General features: G+C 40.5%; 1 protein-coding gene across 2 annotated transcripts in view; it reads right to left on the bottom strand.

Moving 5' to 3' along the window:
• The window catches only part of CPSF2 (cleavage and polyadenylation specific factor 2), a 39845-nt gene extending 17693 nt beyond the window's left edge, over positions 1-22152 (bottom strand). The window contains exons 1-9 of one of the 2 annotated variants that reach the window (XM_012453131.2): positions 22028-22152; positions 17768-17831; positions 15614-15798; positions 11686-11845; positions 11502-11607; positions 10887-11016; positions 8234-8349; positions 4190-4377; positions 3242-3532 (exon numbers count right to left, since the gene is read on the bottom strand). In XM_012453131.2, the coding sequence (XP_012308554.1) occupies positions 3242-3532; positions 4190-4377; positions 8234-8349; positions 10887-11016; positions 11502-11607; positions 11686-11845; positions 15614-15762 (1140 nt within the window). In that variant the 5' untranslated portion in view covers positions 15763-15798; positions 17768-17831; positions 22028-22152. The remainder of the gene's footprint in view (positions 1-3241; positions 3533-4189; positions 4378-8233; positions 8350-10886; positions 11017-11501; positions 11608-11685; positions 11846-15613; positions 15799-17767; positions 17832-22027) is intronic. The other variant, XM_021675713.2, reaches the window with a different exon arrangement.
• Positions 22153-22156: the final 4 nt, after the last annotated feature.

Genomic DNA, 22156 nt, shown 5'->3' with positions numbered 1-22156 from the left:
AAAAAACAGATCTCTTCATTTGCTGTGAGAAGAAAGGATTAAGGGAGTAAAAAAGTAAAAACATATCAGCTTAGGAAACATAATGTGACTCAATCTCTACAAGAAATTCTAAAATTAGCTGGCCATGGTAGTGTGTGCCTGTAGTGCCTGCTCAGGAGCTGAGGTGGAAGGACAGTTTGAACCCGGGTAGGCAAAGCCGCAGTGGGCCATGATCACGCCACTGCACTCCAGCCTGGGTGATAGAGTGAGACCCTGTCTCAAAAAATAAACAAACAAAAAATGTAGAAATAGAAAAGCCAGTTAGGAAACTACTGCATAAGTCCAGGCAAGTCCATTTAGCATGGGCTAGGATAACCATGGTAGAGAGAGAAGAGCCAACAAATTTAGAATATATCTGGAAGATCTGCTGTTGGATTGTGAAGTTTAAAGAAAAATGAAAAAATAAGTTGTAATAATCCGTGTATTACAAGTCAAGACAGTATTTGCCCTTTCAGGGGAGGGAAGGAGGGTCAGAGGGAGGTTTGTGGGGTGCTGGTGATATTCTATTTCTTTTTTATCACTTCTACTTTTTTATCTTAGTTGGCTCTGCCCAACATGCTACAGAAATATTCTATTTCTTAATCAGGGTACAGGCTAGACAGGTATATTCAATTTGTGAAAATTCATCATGCTATATACTTAACATACATTTCAGTATATGTTATACTTCAGTGAACATTTTTTAAACTTCCAGATTTTTGGCTTGAATATGTGGGAAGTGCTGCATTCTCTAAGACAGAACAGTACTGGGAGTAGGAAAAGAGTAAAAATTGTTTCAGATATATCAAGTAGAGGGAAAAACTGATAGATAATGAAGACAGGCGGGATAACTGCAAAAGAAATATCGCTAAGAAAGTGAGCAAGAAAAGGTCCCTGAGCATCAGCATTAGTTATTAAAAAGATCAAAAACTTAACACTTTATGTTTTGGCTGTTTCTCATTTACTTAGCATGCTTCTGAACATCATTTCCTACTTTTTTCCAAACTTAAATCATTTTTCTTTTACTAATTCCTCAAATGGTTTATTAGACCTAACTGAATTTCTAGTAATTAAAGATCGTGCCATTGCACTCCAGCCTGGGCAACAGAGTAAGACTCTGTCTCAAAAAAAAAAAAAGAGTGCTACAAAAACAAAATGAGAAGCAGCTTTATGATACTGCTTTATGTTAAAGCTTTATGTTAAGGTTTAGTCACCTAAATCTTTGCACAACTCTGGCAGTTATTAACCATCCTATTATATCAATTGCTACAAACTTTAATGATATACTAGTTTTAAAAAATCAATAGATATGATGAGCTGGTTATTAAGCAAATGATCTTTGGGTATATTGGTCATTGAGCTAATTGTCTTGTTCCTATAACAGGAGATAAGGCAGCAAATGCAGATGCAGAATCAAGTTAGTAAACTTAGTGGTGGAAAGATAAAGGAATTCCTGACTCACTGCTTCGACTTCTATGTCAAGTTTGAGACAAGATCATACGCTATGAATGAAGGCTAAGAACGAGCTGTGGGATGTTTGAGGAGAAAGAAGATATTAAATTGCCTTACCATGAGAAAGGGAACATCCTACCAAATGCTGAGCACTGGTATAGGGTCCCCTTTTGAGATGTGAAGTCATGAATGTGAAAACAAATCTGTATGTACCATAGTGTTTAACTTCAGTAACATAAAGATGCTAAGTACAGGCACAAACCAAGCAAATGGTTTAACTAAGGTCAAAGCCTTTCCAGATGACTAAAATAAAAGTGTAAGAGAGTTAAAGGTATTTGAAAAATTATGATTAATTATGGACTACTGACTTTAAGGCTGGAAGGATGATGCACAGTAAAAGGTGAGGTTCATGAACTGAGAGTCCCAATGGAACCGAAAAGTTGCTGTCATGGGAGTAATAGGGAAAGTCAACTGTAAATTCAGAATGGGATGCTTGAGGTGGAGATTGGGAGACTGTTTAGCCATAAGAAGGTTTCAGGTATAACCACAGGAGCAGACAACATGATAGCAGGAATGAGGTAAGATGAAGGAAAAGATTAAGAAATAGGGTGTCAAGTAACTGAGAATTGGACAGATTGTACACATGAATGCTAAAGTCAATGAGAATGAAGTCCTGAATATCAGTGGACAGGAATACTGTCAGTCAGGGTTAAATGTCACCAATGAGTAACAGAATGACCAAGGGATCATTAAATGTCAGAAACAAGCAGGGGACCAGCATATCAGCAGGTCTGAAGGCAAAAACTGCAAATGGAAGATAAATAGCTAGGAAGCTCCAATACATAACAAGGAAGACATGTACTTCACTCAAAGTACATGAAACATAGAAAGAGTACTTACTTCAGGGAGCTACAGAATGAAGAATGTCTTTAGGAAACAGTCTGATTTAAATTAAGCAAGAGACAAGAAAGGAACCTTTGAGAGACTGAGAAAACATTGTATATGTCTGGGTAAACTAGAGGGTACCAAGGAAGAGTTTAAGAATGAGAGCTGCTTTTGAGACCACTCACGGCAACGTAAGACGACAACGTCTCTATACAAAAAATATGAAACCCTGTCTCTACTAAAAATACAAAAATTAGCCAGGCATGGTGGCACGTGCCTGTAGTCCCAGGAGGCTGAGGCAGGAGAATTGCTTGAACTCGGGGGCAGAGGCTGTATTGAGCTGAGATCACACCACTGCACTCCAGCCTGGTGACAGCGCAAGACTCCATCTCAAAAAAAAATTGCCAGACATGGTGGCACATGTCTGTAGTCCCATCTACTTGGAAGGCTGAGGGAGGAGGATCCTTTAAGCCCAGGAGTTTGAGGCTGCATGGATCTATGATAGCACCACTGCACTCTAGACTAGGTAACAAAGCAAGACCCTATCTCAAAAAAGAAGAATGAGAATCTCCAGTTAAGGAGCTCTGAAATTTGTGCTATTAAAGGCTCTCTTCTACAGTAATTTTTTTTTTTTTAGAGATGGGGTGGTGGGTCTTGCCATGTTGCCCAGGCTGACCTCAAATTCCTGGGCTCAAGTGATCCTTCCAACTCAGCCTCCTGAGTAGCTGGTACTATAGCACACACCACCACTCCTGGTTCTCAAGAGTAATTCTGATAAAAATCCTAAAACAACTTCAAGTTTTATTTTTGGTCACTATTTTTTATACATCATGCATAATGTATCCCCCAAACAGTTTTAAAATAAAGTTCACATGCAAGTGCTTACCTCTATTTCTGTAATTTTTTCAGAAGGATTATCTATTAGGAAACGTGCTAAAGTGCCAGGAGTAGTTCTGTAAGTTAGGATGATTGAGTTTTTAGGGTCCTGACACCACTGAATAAAGAGATCCCTTGAAAATCCACATTCCAGGTCAGGTTGGCTGGCAAGTACAACTTTAGGGCTAGGTACCCGGGCCAAGTCAGAAAGACCATGACATAAAGAGAGATGGCGAAACTGAAACGGATTATTTCTTTTGTCTTCAAAACATCTCATCAATTTATCACTCATCCATTCTACCTAATATGGGGGGAAAGATGACAATAATTATAAATACTATATTACAACTTCAATATATATCTAATAGTCAAGGAACTTAAGTTCTATCTTTTACCCCCACTGGTTGCTTAAATTTGTACTGTTTTGACAAGAAGCTTATTTTCTGCTTCCATTTCCCTTTAGATTCTCCCACCCTAGTTTTCATCCCCCCCAAAACCAATTTTGCATTATATTTCACGTATAAATCACCTTAAATCTTTTTGAAAAGGCAAGGTATATGTTCTAAGTGAAAACCTTACTCCCAGACACTGCTATTTCAAGGCAAAGAGCTTATTTAAAAGAAAGAACAATGAATTCTAACATGTATATACTATGGGGTAGGTTCTATTTTTGTCCCCATTTTAGAGATTGAGATACTAAGAGTTAGAAGAGAAGCAATTTGCCTAATCTTTAAAACAGGGACAAAAATAAAAACTACTTAACAGAATACATAGGGATTAAATGAAATAATACATTTAAAGCACACAGAACAGTAAATGATTAACGGCAAGTTATCATCATTATTAACAATCTCTTCAAGAGAAAAATAAAATCCAAAAAACAATTAAGACACTCACTTCCAGGGACCCAATCACTGTCGCAAACTTCTCTACTACAAGTGATAACATGAAAACAAACCTGGGACTTAGAAAACTCCACCACATTATAACTGACATTATTCAGGAGTGCCAATGAGTAAACACCCAATCCTGCATCTTTAGTTCTCCAAATCTGATCCAGAAGTTGAGCAAGTTCCAAAACTCTGCCTGCTGTGTCCACTGCTATTAAAACATTTCCATCACCTCGAAGTGTTTCCAGGACATTTGCTAGAAAACAAGAATGTAAAAGCCCTACAGTACATAATAGTATGCTACAAAACTAAATTTCATCTCCCTTTTTTAATTAGAAAGACCGTAATTTACAAATAAGCAACTACACTAAGCCAGGTATATGTTCTGGCTTAGTGTAAATGAAAGAATTTTGTTCAGGTCATTACAACTGCTTTTAATTCTGCTGATTATCTCTTCATATATTCAGTGTCATTAACTCTCAATCTTTTTTCATTGAAAAATTATAAATCATTAGTCCTCGACACTTTATACATCATAATACACATAGAAAATGGTGTATCACTGGGAAAATTGTATGACTAGGCCAAATGTAACCAGCCTGGTGTTTCCGGGCTGCCCTGGTCTCGCCTATCCACCCCAATCAACTTTGTTATGATAAATTCCCAAATTTATATACACAAATATATACACTCACATAATTATAATATGGTCATCCCTAAGTATCCATGGGTACTGGCCCCGGGAACCCCCACAAATACCAAAACCATCAGATGCCCAAGTTCCTCATATAAAACGGTGGCCAGGCATGATGGCTCACACCTGTAATCCCAGCACTTTGGGAAGTCAAGGCAGGAGGATGGCTTGAGCCCAGGAGTTCAAGACCAGCCTGGACAACATAGGGAGATCACGTCTCTATAAAAATAAAAAAACTGGCAGGCACTATGGCTCACGCCTGTAGTCCCAGCACTTTGGGAGGCCGAGGCGGGCGGATCATGAGGTCAGGAGATCGAGACCATCCTGGCTAACACAGTGAAACCCCGTCTCTACTAAAAATACAAAAGATTGGCTGGGCGCAGTGGCTCACGCCTGTAATACCAGCACTCTGGGAGGTGGAGATGGGCGGATCATGAGGTTGGGAGATCAAGACCATCCTGGCTAACACGGTGAAACCCTATCTCTATTTAAAAATAAATAAATAAATAAAATAAAAATACAAAAAATTAGCTGGCATGGTGGCATGCACCTATAGTCCCAGCTACTCATAGGAGACTGAAGCAGGAGAATCACTTGAACCCAGGAGGTGGAGGCTGCAGTGAGCCGAGATCTCGCCACTGCCCTCCAGCCTGGGCGACAGAGTGAGACTCCACCTCAAAAAAAAGAAAAATTAGCCAGGTGTGGTGGCACACGCCTGTGGTCTTAGCTATGTGGGAGGCTGTAGAGAGTTGTGATTGTACCACTACACTCCAGCATGTATAACAGAGAGAGACATTGTCTAAAAAAAAAAAAGTATCTGCATATAACCTACATACATACTCCTATGTACTTTAAATCATCTCTAGATTACTTATGATACCTAATACTTTACTTATTTTAAATTATTGCATTATCATTTTTTATTGTTTTTTCAAATATTTTCAATCCACAGTTAGTTGAATCTTCAGATGTGGAACAGCGGCTACAGAGGGCCAACTATATATAATATATAGTTTGTATGTATGTATCCCTATAGAATAAAATATAGATCATAGTCCCTTCTAATAAGTGTATCTTTATGGATTTCCTTGCTCTAGATGAAAGTCCCCTTGGAAATATGTGATAAAACTGAACTCTAGCAAAAATAAGAATTAAAGAGCTGCTAATTTTTTTGTTTTTTCTTTTTTTTAAGACAGGGTCTCGCTGTCACCCAGCCTGGAGTGCAGTAGTGTGATCATACCTCACTGCAGCCTCAACCCCCTGGCCTCAAGCAATCATCCCACCCTCACCTGCCAAGAAGCTGGAACTACGGGCCCATACCACCATGCCTGGCAAAAAAAATTTTTTTTGGTAGAGATGGGGTCTCACTATGTTGCCCAGTCTGGTTTCAAATTCCTGGCTTCAAGCCATCCTCTTGCCTCAGCCTCTCAAAGTGTTGACCACAATGTCAGGCATGAACCACAGTGTCTGGCTCGAGCTTCTTAAAATTAGCACAACACAGGGTATTATTAATAGCTATATTTTTAAAGTAGATAAACTAAAACAATGGTTGCAAACATGTTTAAAAATGGAATCTAATTTTCCCTGCTGAAATCCCATATAGCTTATTTAAAAAGAGTATAAGGCTGGGTGCAGTGGCTCATGCCTGTAATCCAGCACTTTGGGAGGCCTAGGCAGGCAGATCACCTGAGGTCAGGAGCTCAAGATCAGCTGGCCAACATAGTGAAACCCGTCTCCACTAAAAATACAAAAATTAGCCAGGCATGGTAACACATGAATTGCAGCTACTCAGGAGGCTGAGGCAGAAGAATCACTTGAACCAAGGAGGTGGTGGTTGTAGTGAGCCAAGACTATGCCACTGCACTCCAGCCTAGGCAACAGAGTAAGACTCCATCTCAAAAAAAAAAAAAAAAATAGAATATAAGATGAAGCAAGCAGCAATGGCCTACTATATTATAGTGTAAAACACCCAAAAATTAGCAGACTATTTATACCCTCATTTATCCATTTATCTCTTTGTTCATTTTCTTTTAGAGTGTATTTTTTGTATGAGGTCTTTATATATAGACATATGCCAGTGAATGGCAGGGATAGCTAGCTATGTACTGACTGGCATAGAGAAGCCAATCTTTACATTCTTCCACAAAAGTTAAATTCAAACCAGCTAAAGTTTCTTCTTATACAAAAACTGATGACGACTTAATATTTTTTTCAGAAATACTAAAGTTAAGCAATCTCTTATGACCAAGAAAAGTGTTAAACAGAATGAACAGTCATTCCCACTACCATGTATTTCCACAGCTCCTTAAAAAGGACATTATACATTCGGTACAACATTCACAATTCTGGGGACAGACATAGTAAAAGGCCAGACTTCACCATTGTGCATTATATGCATTAAGAAATCTGTACTTGGTCAGGCACGGTGGCTCACGCCTATAATCCCAACATTTTGGGAGGTTGAGGCAGGCGGATCATGAGGTCAAGAGATCGAGACCATCCTGGCCAATATGGTGAAATCCCATCTCTACCAAAATACAAAAGGTAGCTGGACGTGGTGGCATGTGCCTGTAGTCCCAGCTACTCGGGAGGCTGAGGCAGGAGAACTGCCTGAAACCAGGAGGCGGAGGTTATAGCGAGCCAAGATCGTGCCACTGCACTCCAGCTCGGCACCTGGTGACAGAGCAAGACTCTGTCTCAAAAAAAAGGAAAAAGAAAAAAGAAACCTGTATTTGGCCAGGTGCAGTGGCTCACACCTGTAATCCCAGCACTTTGGGAGGCTGAGGCAGGCAGATCACAAGGTCAGGAGTTCGAGACCAGCCTGGCCAACATAATAAAACCCCATCTCTACTAAAAATACAAAAATTAGCTGGGCATGGAGGTGTGAGCCTGTAGTCCAAGCTACTCAGGAGGCTGAGACAGGAGAATCACTTGAACCCACGAGATGGAGGTTGTGGTGAGCTGAGATTGCTCCACTGCACTCCAGCCTGGACAACAGAGCAAGACTCCATCTCAAAAAAAAAAAAAGAAATCTTTACTTGTGGTCAGGTGTGGTGGCTCACACCTGTAATCCCAACACTTTGGGAGGTCAAGGCAGGCAGATCCTCTGAGGTCAGAAGTTCAAGACCAGCCTGGCCAACATGGAGAAACCCCATGTTTACTAAAAATACAAGAATTAGCCAGGCATGACAGTGCACACCTGTAATCCCAGCTACTCAGAATGCTGAGACATGAGAATTGCTTGAACCTGGGAGGCAGAGGTTGCAGTAAGCTGAGATCGCACCACTTAACTCTAGCCTGGATGACAGAGCAAGACCCCGTCTCAAAAAACAAAAAACCTGTGCTTGTATTCCCTAAATATACAAAAAGTTACAAAATAATAATAATAAGAAGAAGAAGGACATTAAAGACTACGTACTCAGAAGCTGTTCATCTCTCTGTTTTCTTCTAGGCTGCACATATGTAGCATTAAATGAATCTGTGATAAGTAAGGAGGGCCTGCTTAGCATTTCCAGGGAACATCCATTTAAATGGCTATAAGAAAGTTTAAGAAGAGGAATATTTTATATCATTTCAAGTAAACAATAATAGCTTCTCCTACTTAAAAAATAAGCAGCTTCATTTATAAGGTGTTCCATCCTTTAACTGTAAATTAGACATGCTCATTGATATACTTCAAAAAAAGTATAAAGAAGAAAATAAAAATCTTCCAGAGTACCATTACTCAGAGATAACTGATACAATATTTTGGTGTACACCCTTTTAAGCATATGTTTTTCTATGCACGTATATATTTTTAATTTTTCTTTTCACCCTGCCTTATGGTAAAATACGTATTTTACAAAGCTGGTATCCCATATACATTCCTATATACTCAGTTCTATATCCTGGTTTTTACTCATGACACAAAAATTTTTTTCTAAACTAAATGTTTAACAATTATAAAAACATTTTATTGTGTCTACACTGTATTTATTTGATCCTTTCCCTTTACTGATATTTAGGTCATTTATTTTTGCCATTATAATCTTTCAAAGAACATTTTTAGAAAAAGCTTCAATTACATTTCTGATTGTTTCTTTAGGTCACACTCCTAGAAATGTATTGACTACAATACATAGTACTGCTAAAAGGCTTTCCAGAAAGATTTAATCTTTTCCAGAAAAGTTCAACCAAAAAGACTAACCAACTCTACATACTTCCCTGAAGAAACTCACCATTTAAAAATAATTTTGGCCTAGTGCAGTGGCTCACGCCTGTAATCCCAACACTTTGGGAGACAGAGGTGGGCAGATCATTTGAGCCCAGTAGTTCAAGACCAGCCTGGGCAACATGGTGAAACCTCATCTCACACAAAAAAGCCAGGCATGGTAGAGTGCATCTGTAGTCCTAGCTACTCGGGAGGCCAAGGTGGGAGGATCGCTTGAAGCTGGGAGGTTAAGACTACAGTGAGCAGTGATTGTGCCTCCAGCCTCAGCGACTGAGTGAGACTCTGTCTCAAAAAAAATAAGTAAAAATATCAATAAGAATAGTAATTTTAATGATATCTAATTAAAAAGATCATTTAAATTTTCTCTTTTTTGACTTTATAACTTTTGTCCATCTTGCAACTGGTTTTTTATTTTTTATTAATCTTTTTCCTTTCTTTTTTTTTTTTTTTGAGACAGAGTCTCGCATTGTCACCCAGGTTGGAGTGCAATGACACAATCTTGACTCACTGTAACCTCTGCCTCCCAGGTTCATGCAATTCTCCTGCCTCAGCCTCCCAAGTAGCTGGGATTACAGATGCACACCACCATACCCAGCTAATTTTTTGTATTTTTAGTAGAGACAGGGTTTCACTATATTGGTCAGATTGGTCTCAAACTTCTGACCTCATGATCCGCCCACCTCAGCCTCCCAAAGTGCTAGGATTACAGGTGTGAGCCACCGTGCCCAGCCATTTATCAATTAATACCTGATCTTATATTTACATTATAAATTTTGGGGCAACTTGTTTCCTGGTTTGATTTTTTTTTTATTTGTTGTTTCAGACATTTGAACCTGTATGTCATCAAACCTATCCAACTTTTCTTTCATAACTTGGTCTATTATCTCTATGCTTACAAAGTCTTTTCCAAATCAGAGCTCAGACTCACCAATATTGCTTCATTTATATTTAGTTCTAATCCATCTGAAATTTATTCTGTTATATAAAGACACAAATTGATTTTTTTCCAAAATGGTTGAATCCTTCAATACCATTTATTCACATAGCCATCTCTCATTAATCTACAGTTATAAATGTCTAAAATTCAGTCTGTTTCTCTTAAATATTTCAGATCCTCAGGCTACTGTAATGTAACACAAAATACCTATGAACTTAATGTGCAGATAAAACAAAATAAGCCTGTAAGAGACTAAACAGCAAAATATTTTATAGTAATGCTCTGAGTACCAAATAAAGTGTATAAAATAGTAACTAGCATTGTGTTCTCTCTCAAAGGAACTGACTTTGAACATACAGGGCAGTTATGTTAGATGGTAATTACATTACATGCAGGGCAACTCTTGTTGTTAAAACCATCAGATCTCATGAAACCGATTCACTATCACAAGAACAGCATGGGAAAGACTTGCCCCCATAATTCAGTCATCTCTGACTGTGTCCCTCCCACAACAAATGGGAATTATGGGAGCTACAAGATGAGATTTGGGTGGGGATATAGAGCTAACCCATATCACGTTACAAAACAAAAGAACAACCCCATTCACAAAGTTTTGTTAAACAGCAGGTCAAGAACATATAATTTAGTATGTAAAAATTCATCTCCTTTGCAATATCTCCAAGGAGATGTCTGTTTTGTAGAGTGTATACTTACATCTACATTTTTTAAATCTCTTATGTCCTATACCAAACTTTTCCCCTTACTATGCAAATAATTAATTTTGAAAACATCTCCTATTTGATGCTTTTAAATTGCTCTAGATTTCTGGTTAAAAACAAAACAAAACTGTGTTTCTGATTTTCCCTCCAAAGAATAAAATAACACCAATTGCATTTCCTTTAGCTTTCGCCTTGATATACCTACATCTCCCTCTTGTGGTTAAAGTCAACTGCATAAACAATTTCTTCTTCTCCATCTTTGACTATTTTCCATATTGTTCCACCTATCATATGACCGGCTGGCAGAGGTGTGATAGACAGGCCATGTCCTTTACCTATGTCAACAAGATCATAATATTCAGATTTCTTTTACAACCCTAAAGAAAGGTTAGTTCAATAATAAACTCTTAATGTCCAATGCTAGAGTTCCGTCATTTTCTACTCTGCTGCCATAGCACTTCATTTACCCCAATCACTACATTCAGCCATCTCAGCTACTCTGTCTCCTCAACCTAACTGTAAACTCTGAGGAGGAGGAAATGGCCACGTTAACTTTTGTTTATTATACACAGTAAACACTAAATGAGTCTTTCTTAAGCTAAATATGAAAAGGCCTGAGCTATTAACAGTTTGTTAACATTTATTCTGAAATTTTTAAAATTCAAATGGAAATTAAAAGTTCTGTATCAAGGCAGAATGTGCCAACTTATTTATTCTTCAGACCATAACGACTATAATTTTCACTCCAAATTCTCGTCAGTATTTTCCAGCAAGTTAAACCCCATTTGTCTAACAACTTACTACTGGAAATTCTTTTTACCTTTCAAATTCACAATTTGTGAGAATTTTAGCTGCTGTATTTTATCAAAGGCTGCATCCACATCGTCTAATGTAAAGAGTGTAAAATCTTCTGTATTGTGTCGAGACTAAAAGAATAAAACAAATAAAGGTGAAAAATAACCACTGAAGGAGTGCTAGCAAATTTTTTAAATTGTTTAAATTACCTGATAAAGATCATACATGAACATCTGTCCCATTTTATAAACAGGAATGGTTGCATAGATAGCACAGTTCAGACCCAACTTTCCGACAGCATACGGGAGGGCACCAAGGTGGAGAGGATCGGGGTGAGACAACAGTACTGCATCAATCTGGTGAACATGCCTATAGGAACACAATCCAAGGACTATTTCTTGAATCTTTTTAAAAGTAAAGGCAGGATATTCAAAATTATTCACCAATTCTGGATTGAAGACTACGCTGGGGTAGAAGAGCAAAACTAAGACCTAAAATTATGATTACCTGTGAATTTCAATTATTACTACCTGTGCTCTGCATAGCTATAAAAACTGTGGTATAAGGTAAACTTAAATATATGGTTGTAGACACATTTTAAAAAGAAGAAAAGGCCAGGTGTGATGGCACACACCTGTAATCCCAGCACTTAGGGAGGCCAAGGCAGGCAAATCGTTTGAGCTCAGGAGTTCAAGATTAGCCCGGGCAACATGGTAAAACATCATCTCTATAAAAAGTCTGCCCCCCCTAAAAAAAATAGCCAGGTATGGTGGCATGAGCCTGTAGTCCCAGCTACTCAGGGGGATGAGGTGGGAGGATCACTTGAGCACAGGAGGTTGAGCTTGGTAAGATCACGCCACTGTACTCCAGCCTGGGTGACACAATGAAACCCTGCCTAAAAATAAAAACAAGAACAAAAACAAAATAGAACAGTAGATATCACAAATAAATTGATTTTTAATAGCTAACCTGCATACTATTTCTCTTTTTGAGACACAGTCTGGCTCTATTGCCGAGGCTGGAGTGCGCTGGCATGACCTCGGCTCACTGCAACCGTTGCGGCCTGGTTCAAGTGATTCTCCTGCCTGAGCCTTCCGAGTAGCTGGGATTACAGGCACCCACCACCATGCCTGGCTAATTTTTATTTTTTATTTTTTTTTTATTTATTTTTTTTGAGACGGAGTTTCGCTCTTGTTACCCAGGCTGGAGTGCAATGGCGCCATCTCGGCTCACTGCAACCTCCGCCTCCTGGGTTCAGGCAATTCTCCTGCCTCAGCCTCCTGAGTAGCTGGGATTACAGGCACGCGCCACCATGCCCAGCTAATTTTTTGTATTTTTAGTAGAGATGGGGTTTCACCATGTTGACCAGGATGGTCTCGATCTCTTGACCACGTGATCCACCCGCCTCGGCCTCCCAAAGTGCTGGGATTACAGGCGTGAGCCACCGTGCCCAGCCTAACTTTTATATTTTTAGTAGAGAAGGGTTTCACTATGTTGGCCAAGCTGGTCTTAAACTCCTGACCTCAGGTGATCCCCTCCCAAAGTTATGGGATTATAGGCATGAGTCGCTGCACCCAGCCTTGCTTAACTCTTTTTTCTTTTGATATGGAGTTTCGCTCTTGTTGCCCAGGCTGGAGTACAATGGTGTGATCTCCGCTCACTGTAACCTCCGCCTCCAGGGTTCAAGTGATTCTCCTACCTCAGGCTCCCACGTAGCTGGGATTACTGGCATGTGCCACCATGCTCGGCTAATTTTTGTAATTTTAGTAGAGACGGGGTTTCTCCATGTTGGTCAGGCTGGTTACAAACTCCTGACTTCAAGTGATCCACCAACTTTGGCCTCCGAAAGTACTGGGATTACAGGCGTGAGCTCATTTTAGAATTTCAGAAATTATTACTGGCCGGGCACAGTGGCTCACGCCTGTAATTGCAGCACTTTGGGAGGCGAGACGGGCAGATCACCTGAGGTCATGAGTTCAGGAAAGGCTGGCCAACATGGCTAAACCCCATCTCCACTAAAAATACAAAAACTGGCTGGGCACGGTGGCTCACGTCTGTAATCCCAGCACATTGGGCGGCTGAAGTGGGCAGATCACCTGAGGTTGGGAGTTCCAACCAGTCTGACCAACATGGAGAAACCTTGTCTCTACTAGAAAGTAAAAAATTAGCCAGGCGTGGTGGCGCATGCCTGTAATCCCAGCTACTTGGGAGACTGAGGCAGGAGAAGAGTAGCCTGAACCTGGGAGGAGGAGGTTGTGGTGAGCCAAGATCACGCCATTACACTCCAGCCTGGGCAACAAGAGTGAAACTCTGTCTAAAAAAAAAAAAAAAAAAAGTAGCCAGGCATAGTGGCCCATGGCTATAATCCCAGCTACTCGGGAGGCTGAGGCAGGAGAAATGTTTAAACCTGGGAGATGGAGGTTGCAGTGAGCTGAGATCGCGCCATTGCACTCCAGTTTGACCAACAAGAGTAAAACTTTGTCTCAAAAAAAAAAAAATTTCAGAAATTATTAAGGATATTTATAGATTTATATGGCCACATATTTACAATAGATTTTTGTCCCACCTTTTTCGCATAGTAACCACTGACAGTTTTGCTAATTGAATAGTAAAACTTCAATTAATCAAGGAAGCATATGTTCTCATTGACACAAGAAATTAATAAGATGGTTTGGACTTTTTTTTCAAGTTCTAAAGTTTTTAAATATTTAAGTCCTTGGGCCAGGAGTGGTGGCTCACGCCTGCAATCCCAGCACTTTGGGAGGCCGAGGCAGGCGGATCACGAGATCAAGGAGTTCGAGACCAGCCTGACCAACATAATGAAACCCATCTCCACTAAAAATACAAAATTTGGCCAGGTGAGGTGGCTCACGCCTGTAATCCCAGCACTTTGGGAGGCTGAGGCGGGCGGATCACAAGGTCGAGATCGAGACCATCCTGGCCAACACGGCGAAATCCAGTCTCTATTAAAAACACAAAAAAATTAGCCGGGCGTGGTGGCACGTGCCTGTGGTCCCAGCTACTCAGGAGGCTGAGGCGGAACAATCACTTGAACCCAGGAAGCGGAGGTTGCAGTGAGCCGCAATTGCGCCACTGCACTCCAGTCTGGTGACAGAGCAAGACTCCGTCTCAAAATAAAAATACAAAATTTAGCCAGGCACAATGGCACATGCCTGTAATCCCAGCTACTCAGTAGGCTGAAGCAGGAGAATTGCTTCAACCAGAGAGGCAGAGGTTACAGTGAGTCAAGATCTTGCCACTACACTCCAGCTTGGGTGACAGAGCAAGACTCTGTCTCAGGAAAAAAAAAAATATATATATATATATATTTAAATCCTCTTTTCTTGCAAAATTAGTATAATACTGAAAACATAATTGGTTTATTTTATTTTAATTTATGTTTTTGAGACAGAGTCTTGCTCTGTTGCCAAGGCTGGAGTGCAAGTGGTACGATCTCAGCTCACTGCAACCTCTGCCTCCCAGGTTTAAGCAATTCTCCTATACTGGTGGCGGTGTGGTGATGTGCGCCTATAGTCCGAGTAGCTGGGACTATAGGTGTGCACCACCACACCAAGCTAATTTTTGTATTTTTAGTAGAGTTGGGGTTTCACTATGTTGGCCAGGCTGGTCTCGAACTCCTGAACTCAAGTCAACTGACCGCCTCAGCCTCCCAAAGTGTTGGGATTACAGGCGGGAGCCACCATGCCTGGCCCATAATTGGTTTTTTTTTTTGGATGAATCAGTATCTCATGGTCATTCTGAGAACCAGTTCACAATGTTTAGCATCAAAAGATGTAGAAAGTAAGCTAATGTGATCTGACTACAGAACTTTCACATGGAAAGTGTTTCATCTTCTCAAATTCTTAGGTATTCTTGTTCTCTCCAAAAATTAGCATGCAAAAATTTCTACTAAAATCCATTAGCTTAAGATTTTGCTGAATTTCAACAAGCAAAGCTTATAAGTCAATCAAAACTTTACAAGTTAAAATTGTGACTATAGCTTTTTGGCATAAGTAAAATTAAGCCTTTTGCTATAAACTAGTGTAAAAAGGCAATATTTATCACATCGAAATGGTATTATAGTACAGAAAAGAAAATTGATTTAATAAAAACCTAAAATTATGAAATGTAACTTACTTCCTCAGGGAATCTATAATATCCATAGAAAAGTGTTCATCCCAGCCGCAGTCCAATAAAAATCTAAACTCATCAACTTGGAGAAGATAGCAAAGGGCAGATTCTTCTTGGACCCCAGAAAGGGTAGTTAATTTGATAATAGATGTCATTTTTTTTTTGGTCCAGAGACAGCAGGCTAAAAGGATCTTTCAAAGGAAATGAAAACATAATTAAACATAAAAGCACAGTCTGGTATATATAATAGACAAATTGATTAAAATTATTTCAAATATTTAAGTGCATAGAAATTCCATTAACACGAAAAGCAGTTCAAAGGCCCATTTCCATCATTGCCAAGTCTATTTTTTATTTATTTTTTAACTGAAAGCAAGCTTATTAAGTCATTGCCAAGTTTAAAAGCACAAACATAATCTTAGACACAATGAGTCCTTTAGTGGCTCCCCAGTGAGGTTTAATAAAAGGTAGTGAATGTTGCAATCAAATAGGCCGATATATGAATCTACTCCTATGTCATTTGAAGCAAGTTAATTAACCTTTCCTCACCTATGTATCTCAGTCTATAAAACATTAATATTAATAATATATATGTAAAAAGGATATTGAAGTATTTCAAATAATGTATAAGTTATCCATAACAGATACTACCGCATCCAAGTTCCTCAATAAATAAATGTTTAGGAATTAATTATCTCATCCTTGAAGGTGAATTTGTTACTTTCTATCTTGCTCTGTGATGCCACTGATTTCACTGTTATTACAATGATTAGTTAACATGCCTTTCTCTCCTATTAGTTAGACCAGTGGTCCTTGAGAATCTGGTAAAAACCTATGGACCTTCCCCGCTCTTCCCCACCAACTCTCAACATACCAAAACAAAAAACAAGAGTACATATACATGTAGAAATTCACAAACTTTTCAGGGAGTTTAACATTAAGAACCCTTGCATTGGAATGTGAGCAAGTGAAAAACAGAGGTAGCATCTTATGTTTCCAACTCCCAAATAGAACCTGACGCACAATCAACATATATCTGATGGAATGCAAATTGGGATGCCTACTACATGTATTTCAGGAACTTATAACATGAACACATTTAGAGGCCAGGCACAGTGGCTCGTGCCTGTGATCCCAGCACTTTGAGAGGCTGAGGCAGGAGTTTGAGACCAGCCTGGACAATGTAGTGAGACTCTGTCTCTACAAAATACTTAGTGCTCTATAATTGCTACTTATTTATTTACTCCCTTTGTCTGTCATCTTCTCTCCACCTGTGCCCACACGGGAATGTGGACTCCATGAAGGTAAAGACCTTCTCTATTTTGATCACAGTTACATTCCAGCGCCTCCACAGTGCCTAAGAGACAGTGGTAGTAGATAAATTAAGAAATGGGGCATGGCTAGTATTAAATAAGCTCACTGTCCTTACCACACCACAAACCGGAACCTATTTACGTGTATTTGCCCTTGCTTGGGAGAGCTCTCTTGATCCATTTTTGTATCCTTCGTACATGAGCACATCCCTGCACATAGTGTTTGTTCAATAAATGTTGGTAAGTTAAAATTTAAAATATATTGACTTGTTTTTGTTTTTTAAAACAGAATCTTTCTGACACCCAAGCTGGAGTGCAGTGGTGCAATCATGGCTCATTTGCAGCCTCAACCTCCTGGGCTCAAGTGATCCTCCCACTTCAGCCTCCTGGGTAGCTGGGACTACAGGTACACACCACCACATTCAGCTAATTTTTCTGTAGAGACAGAGTTTCACTATGTTGCCCAGACTGGGCTCAAGTGATCCACCCACCGGGGCCTCCCAAAATGCTGTAATTACAGGTGTGGGACATTAATTCTCTATTTGATGAAAAACGTTTATAAATAAAATTTGGGGAAGGACCTTGGAAATTGTCCTTGCCAAAAAGCTTACTGTGCCACAATTATATTAATGGCCTAAAGGAAATTCTTTTCTACTTAAGTCTTCCTTAATTCCCACTTTCTTCATTTAGGTTATGAAGTAACATGCAAAGTATCTTGCAGCTAGAACGAGTAAGTTCATGTTAAAACTTATTTGCAGACAGATCAAGACTTCAACAGACAAAAAGATATTTTTACTACAATTGTTCATAAAAAAAGCTGTATCTTTATTAAACATTGATTACTTACTGATACCTGATCTCAGTCGTATGTATGATGAAACACCAGGAATTCTGAAGAGTTCTTTATAAATCTAAAAAATAAATAAGAGCCTTATGAATGTGGTATTATGATTTCACTCTGTTTATAATTATGGTGTTTAACTTGTATCTTGCCCTAAGGCATCAGGAGCAGCAGCAAGTGGTATAATATATGGTCCTTTTTTAAAAAAGAGATTTGTCATAATTTTAGGAAGCTTAAGCTTACATAAACAGATAAAATAATAAAAGACATAAAAATATTTAGGAAGGTTAAGTTGACATAACCTTATGTTATTGAGAATCATAGAAGAGGTGGGATTTAAGGTTACTCACTAAAGATTGGTAAGACATGGGTAGAAACAAAGAGAAGGTACTCAAAACAGGAATAACAGGAATAAAGGCACAAAACAAAAGCTTAAGAGTACCAGAAATCTCATCTCTGCACTTTTGAGTAAAAACTTTTAAAGTACCAGAGGAAAAAATAGCCTGGTACACATTCACAAAAGCAAAAAATAAAAGGCCTAATGAACAGTAAGGGGCCATATAATAAAAGGCCTTGGAAATTTCGAACTTAGTCCCACAGGCAACAGAAACATTTTAAAATTCATTACCAACTAGAAAGATGGTATGATACAGGCAATTCTGTATTTTGGGGAAATTAGCTGGTGTGTATGATTGATAAGATGATACAGAAAGCAGGGAGATAAAAACAGAAAGTATTTAGTGGACCACTCCCTCCTAACTTGGCTGATTCTATCCTGGGACCAAATTTCTTCAGTCTCAAATGTATTTTATAGCTCTGTGACATTAATACATTAGTTGCTATCTAAATAATCAAGGCTTGAAATGCTACATGCTGATTTTTCACTTCGGAGAGTCTATTACCAGCTCCTGATTATTCTTCCCTCAGAAACGCTTTGCCTATCATTCCCTTTCTATTCCTACTGCCAGCACCCTAATACAGGAAGGGCCTCATTACCTTACATTTGGGTTTCTCAGTTTCTCTGCCTCCGGTCTTTCCTCCCTTCATCCAACCTAAACATTGCTACCAGATTTATCTTCAGAAACACTCTGCACATATTACCCCTTGCTCAGAAATCTTTGAAGTACTGCTTAAGAAAAGACAAACCGAATGCCTTAACTGGCAATAGAGGAAGTCATCCTGACATCACTGCTCAATGTCTTCAGGCCCAGCTCATACTCCACCTCCTTACAAATTCCCACATCTAGTATAGACTAGAACAGCTCTGTCAACAGACAGATAATACATGCCACAATGTACTTTTAAATTTCTTCATGGCGACATGGAAAAGTGAAAAAGAAACAGGTGAAATTAATTTTAACATATTGTATTTAACCCAATAGATCCAAAATATTATTTCAACATGTAATCATGTTGAATATTTTACACAAATATGAATAGTTATGTTCATATTAAATCTTTAAAATCCAGTGTGTATTTTATATTGACAGCCCATTTGAATTAGACTAACCACATCTGAAGTGCTCAGTAGCCACACGTGGCTAGTGGCTACTGTAATAGTGTAGATCTAGACTCCAAGCCATAAAAATCAATGCTTTCCACTAGATAGAGCATCGTGTTCTGTCACCCCTCAGGTGCAGGTTGTCACCATCCTATTTTTGTGTACATGTCTCAGACTGGATTTTAAGGGTATTGCCAAACGTTTACTCTCCCACACTAAAAACTCAAGTCACCTTCTTACCATCAACTTGGCAGTGACCAGGTGAATACCATTTGCCATTTACTTCATGTCTCTCTGACCTCCTTCACTGTTGTGCCTCCACGGAGACACTCATTGCCTTACCTGAATGATTGCCAATTTCCTTTCATCTAGATTTCCTGTTCCCAGCTGATCCTTCATAGAGCTGTCAGAGACCATCCTAAAAAAACAAGTATCCTCCTGCCCACTCCTTGCACAAAATATCCACTGGATTCCTGCTAACTACTGAATAAAATCTGAACTTCCTACTAGAAATCAAGATCCTCCAAAGCTGATCTTAACCTACCTCTTCCTTCACCAATCACTCTTGCACTAAATGCTCAAGCAGGTTATTATCCCATTCTCCCTAAGTATGCTAAAGCTTCTCAAAGCTCCTCAAAGCTCTGTATTCTGCACTGAATCCCAGAATTACCTTCTCCTTTTGAGCTCAGCAAATTCCTTTTCATCCTAATGACCCAGCTCAAATATTTACTCCTTTACAAAGCTTTTTTGTCGCCCTAGGCAAAGTTATTTTGTTATAAAGGGGGCACGAAGAATATTTGTTGAATGGATGTCCAATGTATAAAGGAGTAAAAGTGATCATCTTTGTATATCCAATGCCAAGCTCAGTGGTCAAGGCAGCATGAATGGGTACTGCAGGAAGGAATGAAGCCTCATCATATCATAAATTCCTTCAGGGCCCTGGTTTTGACAGACAGTACTTCATAGCAAATACCTATCACAGTTAACTTGCCCTCTCAATAATGATCAAATGATCGTGCATGTTGCTGGGTTCAGTGGCTCACACCTGTAATCTCAACACCTTGGGAGATCGAGGAGGACAGATCGCTTGAGCTCGAGTTCCAGACCAGCCTGGGCAACATGGCAAAACCCCATCTCTACTAAAGACACAAAAAAGTAGCCAGGCACGGTGGCTGCGCTGGTGACCCCAGCTACTTGGAAGGCTGAGGTGGGAGGCCTGCTTGAGCCCAGGAAGTGGAAGTTGCAGTGAGATGGCACCACTGCACTCCAGCCTGGAAGACAAGCGAGACCCCATCTCAAAGAATAAAAAATCATGACCGTGGCCTGGCGAGGTGGCTCACGCCTGTAATCACAACACACTGGGATCCTGGCCGTGGCAGGCGGATCACCTGAGGTTGGGAGTTCAAGACCAGCCTGATCAACATAGAGAAACTCCGTCTCTACTAAAAATACAAAATTAGCCGGACATGGTGATGCATGCCTATAATCCCAGCTACTCCGGAGGCTGAGGAAGGAGAATCACTTGAACCCGGAAGGCGGAGGTTGCAGTGAGCCGAGATCGTGCCATCGCACTCCAGCCTGGGCAACAAGAGCGAAACTTGGTCTCAAAAAAGAAAAGAAAAAAAAAAATCACAACCGTGCATGTTGATGACAACTGAGGTGAACTAAGCAAAATCCAAGGGAAAACAGAAGAGTTTGGGTTAGCCTTGGAGCTCACTTAGTGGGAAGTCTTTTCCCGGTCAGTTGAGGGTTGCAAGGCCGGGTATGGTGGCTCATGCCTGTAATCCCAGCACAGGCCAAAATGGGAGGATCTCTTGAGCCCAGGAGTTGGACACCAGCCTGGGCAACATAGTGAAACGCCGTTTCTAAGAAAAGGGGGGGGGGGGGCGTGTGGGGGAAGGGGGGAGAAAGAGAGAGAGATTAAAGGGATTGCAAAATTAAATATTAGGGGATAGGGCTGGGTGCGGTGGCTCACACCTGTAATCCCAGCACTCTGGGAGGCCGAGGCTGGAGAATCACGAGGTCAGGAGTTCGAGGCCAGCCTGACCAACAAGATGAAACCCCATCTCTCTTTAAAACTTTTTAAAAATATAAAAATAAATAAATAAGGGAATGGGTATAAATGATAGCTCAGGTTCACCTGGTCACAGGAGGCCAGACTTGCCGGGGTTGGAGCTAATCTGACCTCGTTTTCTATAGAGCACGTAAAATAGCAAGTCAAAAAGAATTAGGACTTGGGACTTCACAGTGATAGTGGAAGCGCTCGAGGGCGACGGTGGGAAAGCTCGGAGGGCCAAGACCCTTTTAGTACAGCATGGTACAAACATCCGAAAGGTCTCTGGAATCGATGAACAAAAAGGACGCCTGCGTAGTATGGTCTCTCAGCCCAAAAGGACGGAAAGAGCCCGGGCGCTGGAGGCTGAGAACGCCGCAGCCACGAGGCCAAGGACCCAAAGCTGGCGTCCGTTTAACTCCTCCAGCGCAGAGAGATGAAAGGGGGAAGCATAGGAAAACAGAAAGGAGGGAAGGAGATCCCGAGAGGGAACCGCATGGGCTGCCGCAAAACAGCCGGGAGCTTGACCCATGGAGAAGTCACTTCTCTTTCCCTCGCTGACCACTTCTGCCGGAAACGGCCGGGACAGTCGCAGCCAGGAGACGCGTACTCTGGGGAGACCGGGTCGGAGATAGGGCCCGGCGCTCCCGGAGGGCCGATGACGCCGCCTCCCCCAGCCGGAGGCTCGCTCCTTTCTCCCGCCCTCACTTGCCTCGTCAGGCCTCCCCTAGTGCCGTCCACTGCCCTTCCCAACCCCTAGGCGAATCCAGGGTCAAGAGGGAGAAAAGCCGATGCTGGCTCAGCAGCGCCGGGGACGACCGGCCGGCAGAACACCCACAGT

Source organism: Aotus nancymaae, unplaced genomic scaffold (genome assembly GCF_030222135.1).
Source record: "Aotus nancymaae isolate 86718 unplaced genomic scaffold, 86718_ANA_hifiasm-v0.15.2.pri h1tg000011l, whole genome shotgun sequence".
Taxonomy (NCBI): Eukaryota; Metazoa; Chordata; class Mammalia; order Primates; family Aotidae; genus Aotus; species Aotus nancymaae.
This window is presented reverse-complemented; position numbering and strand designations above follow the sequence as displayed.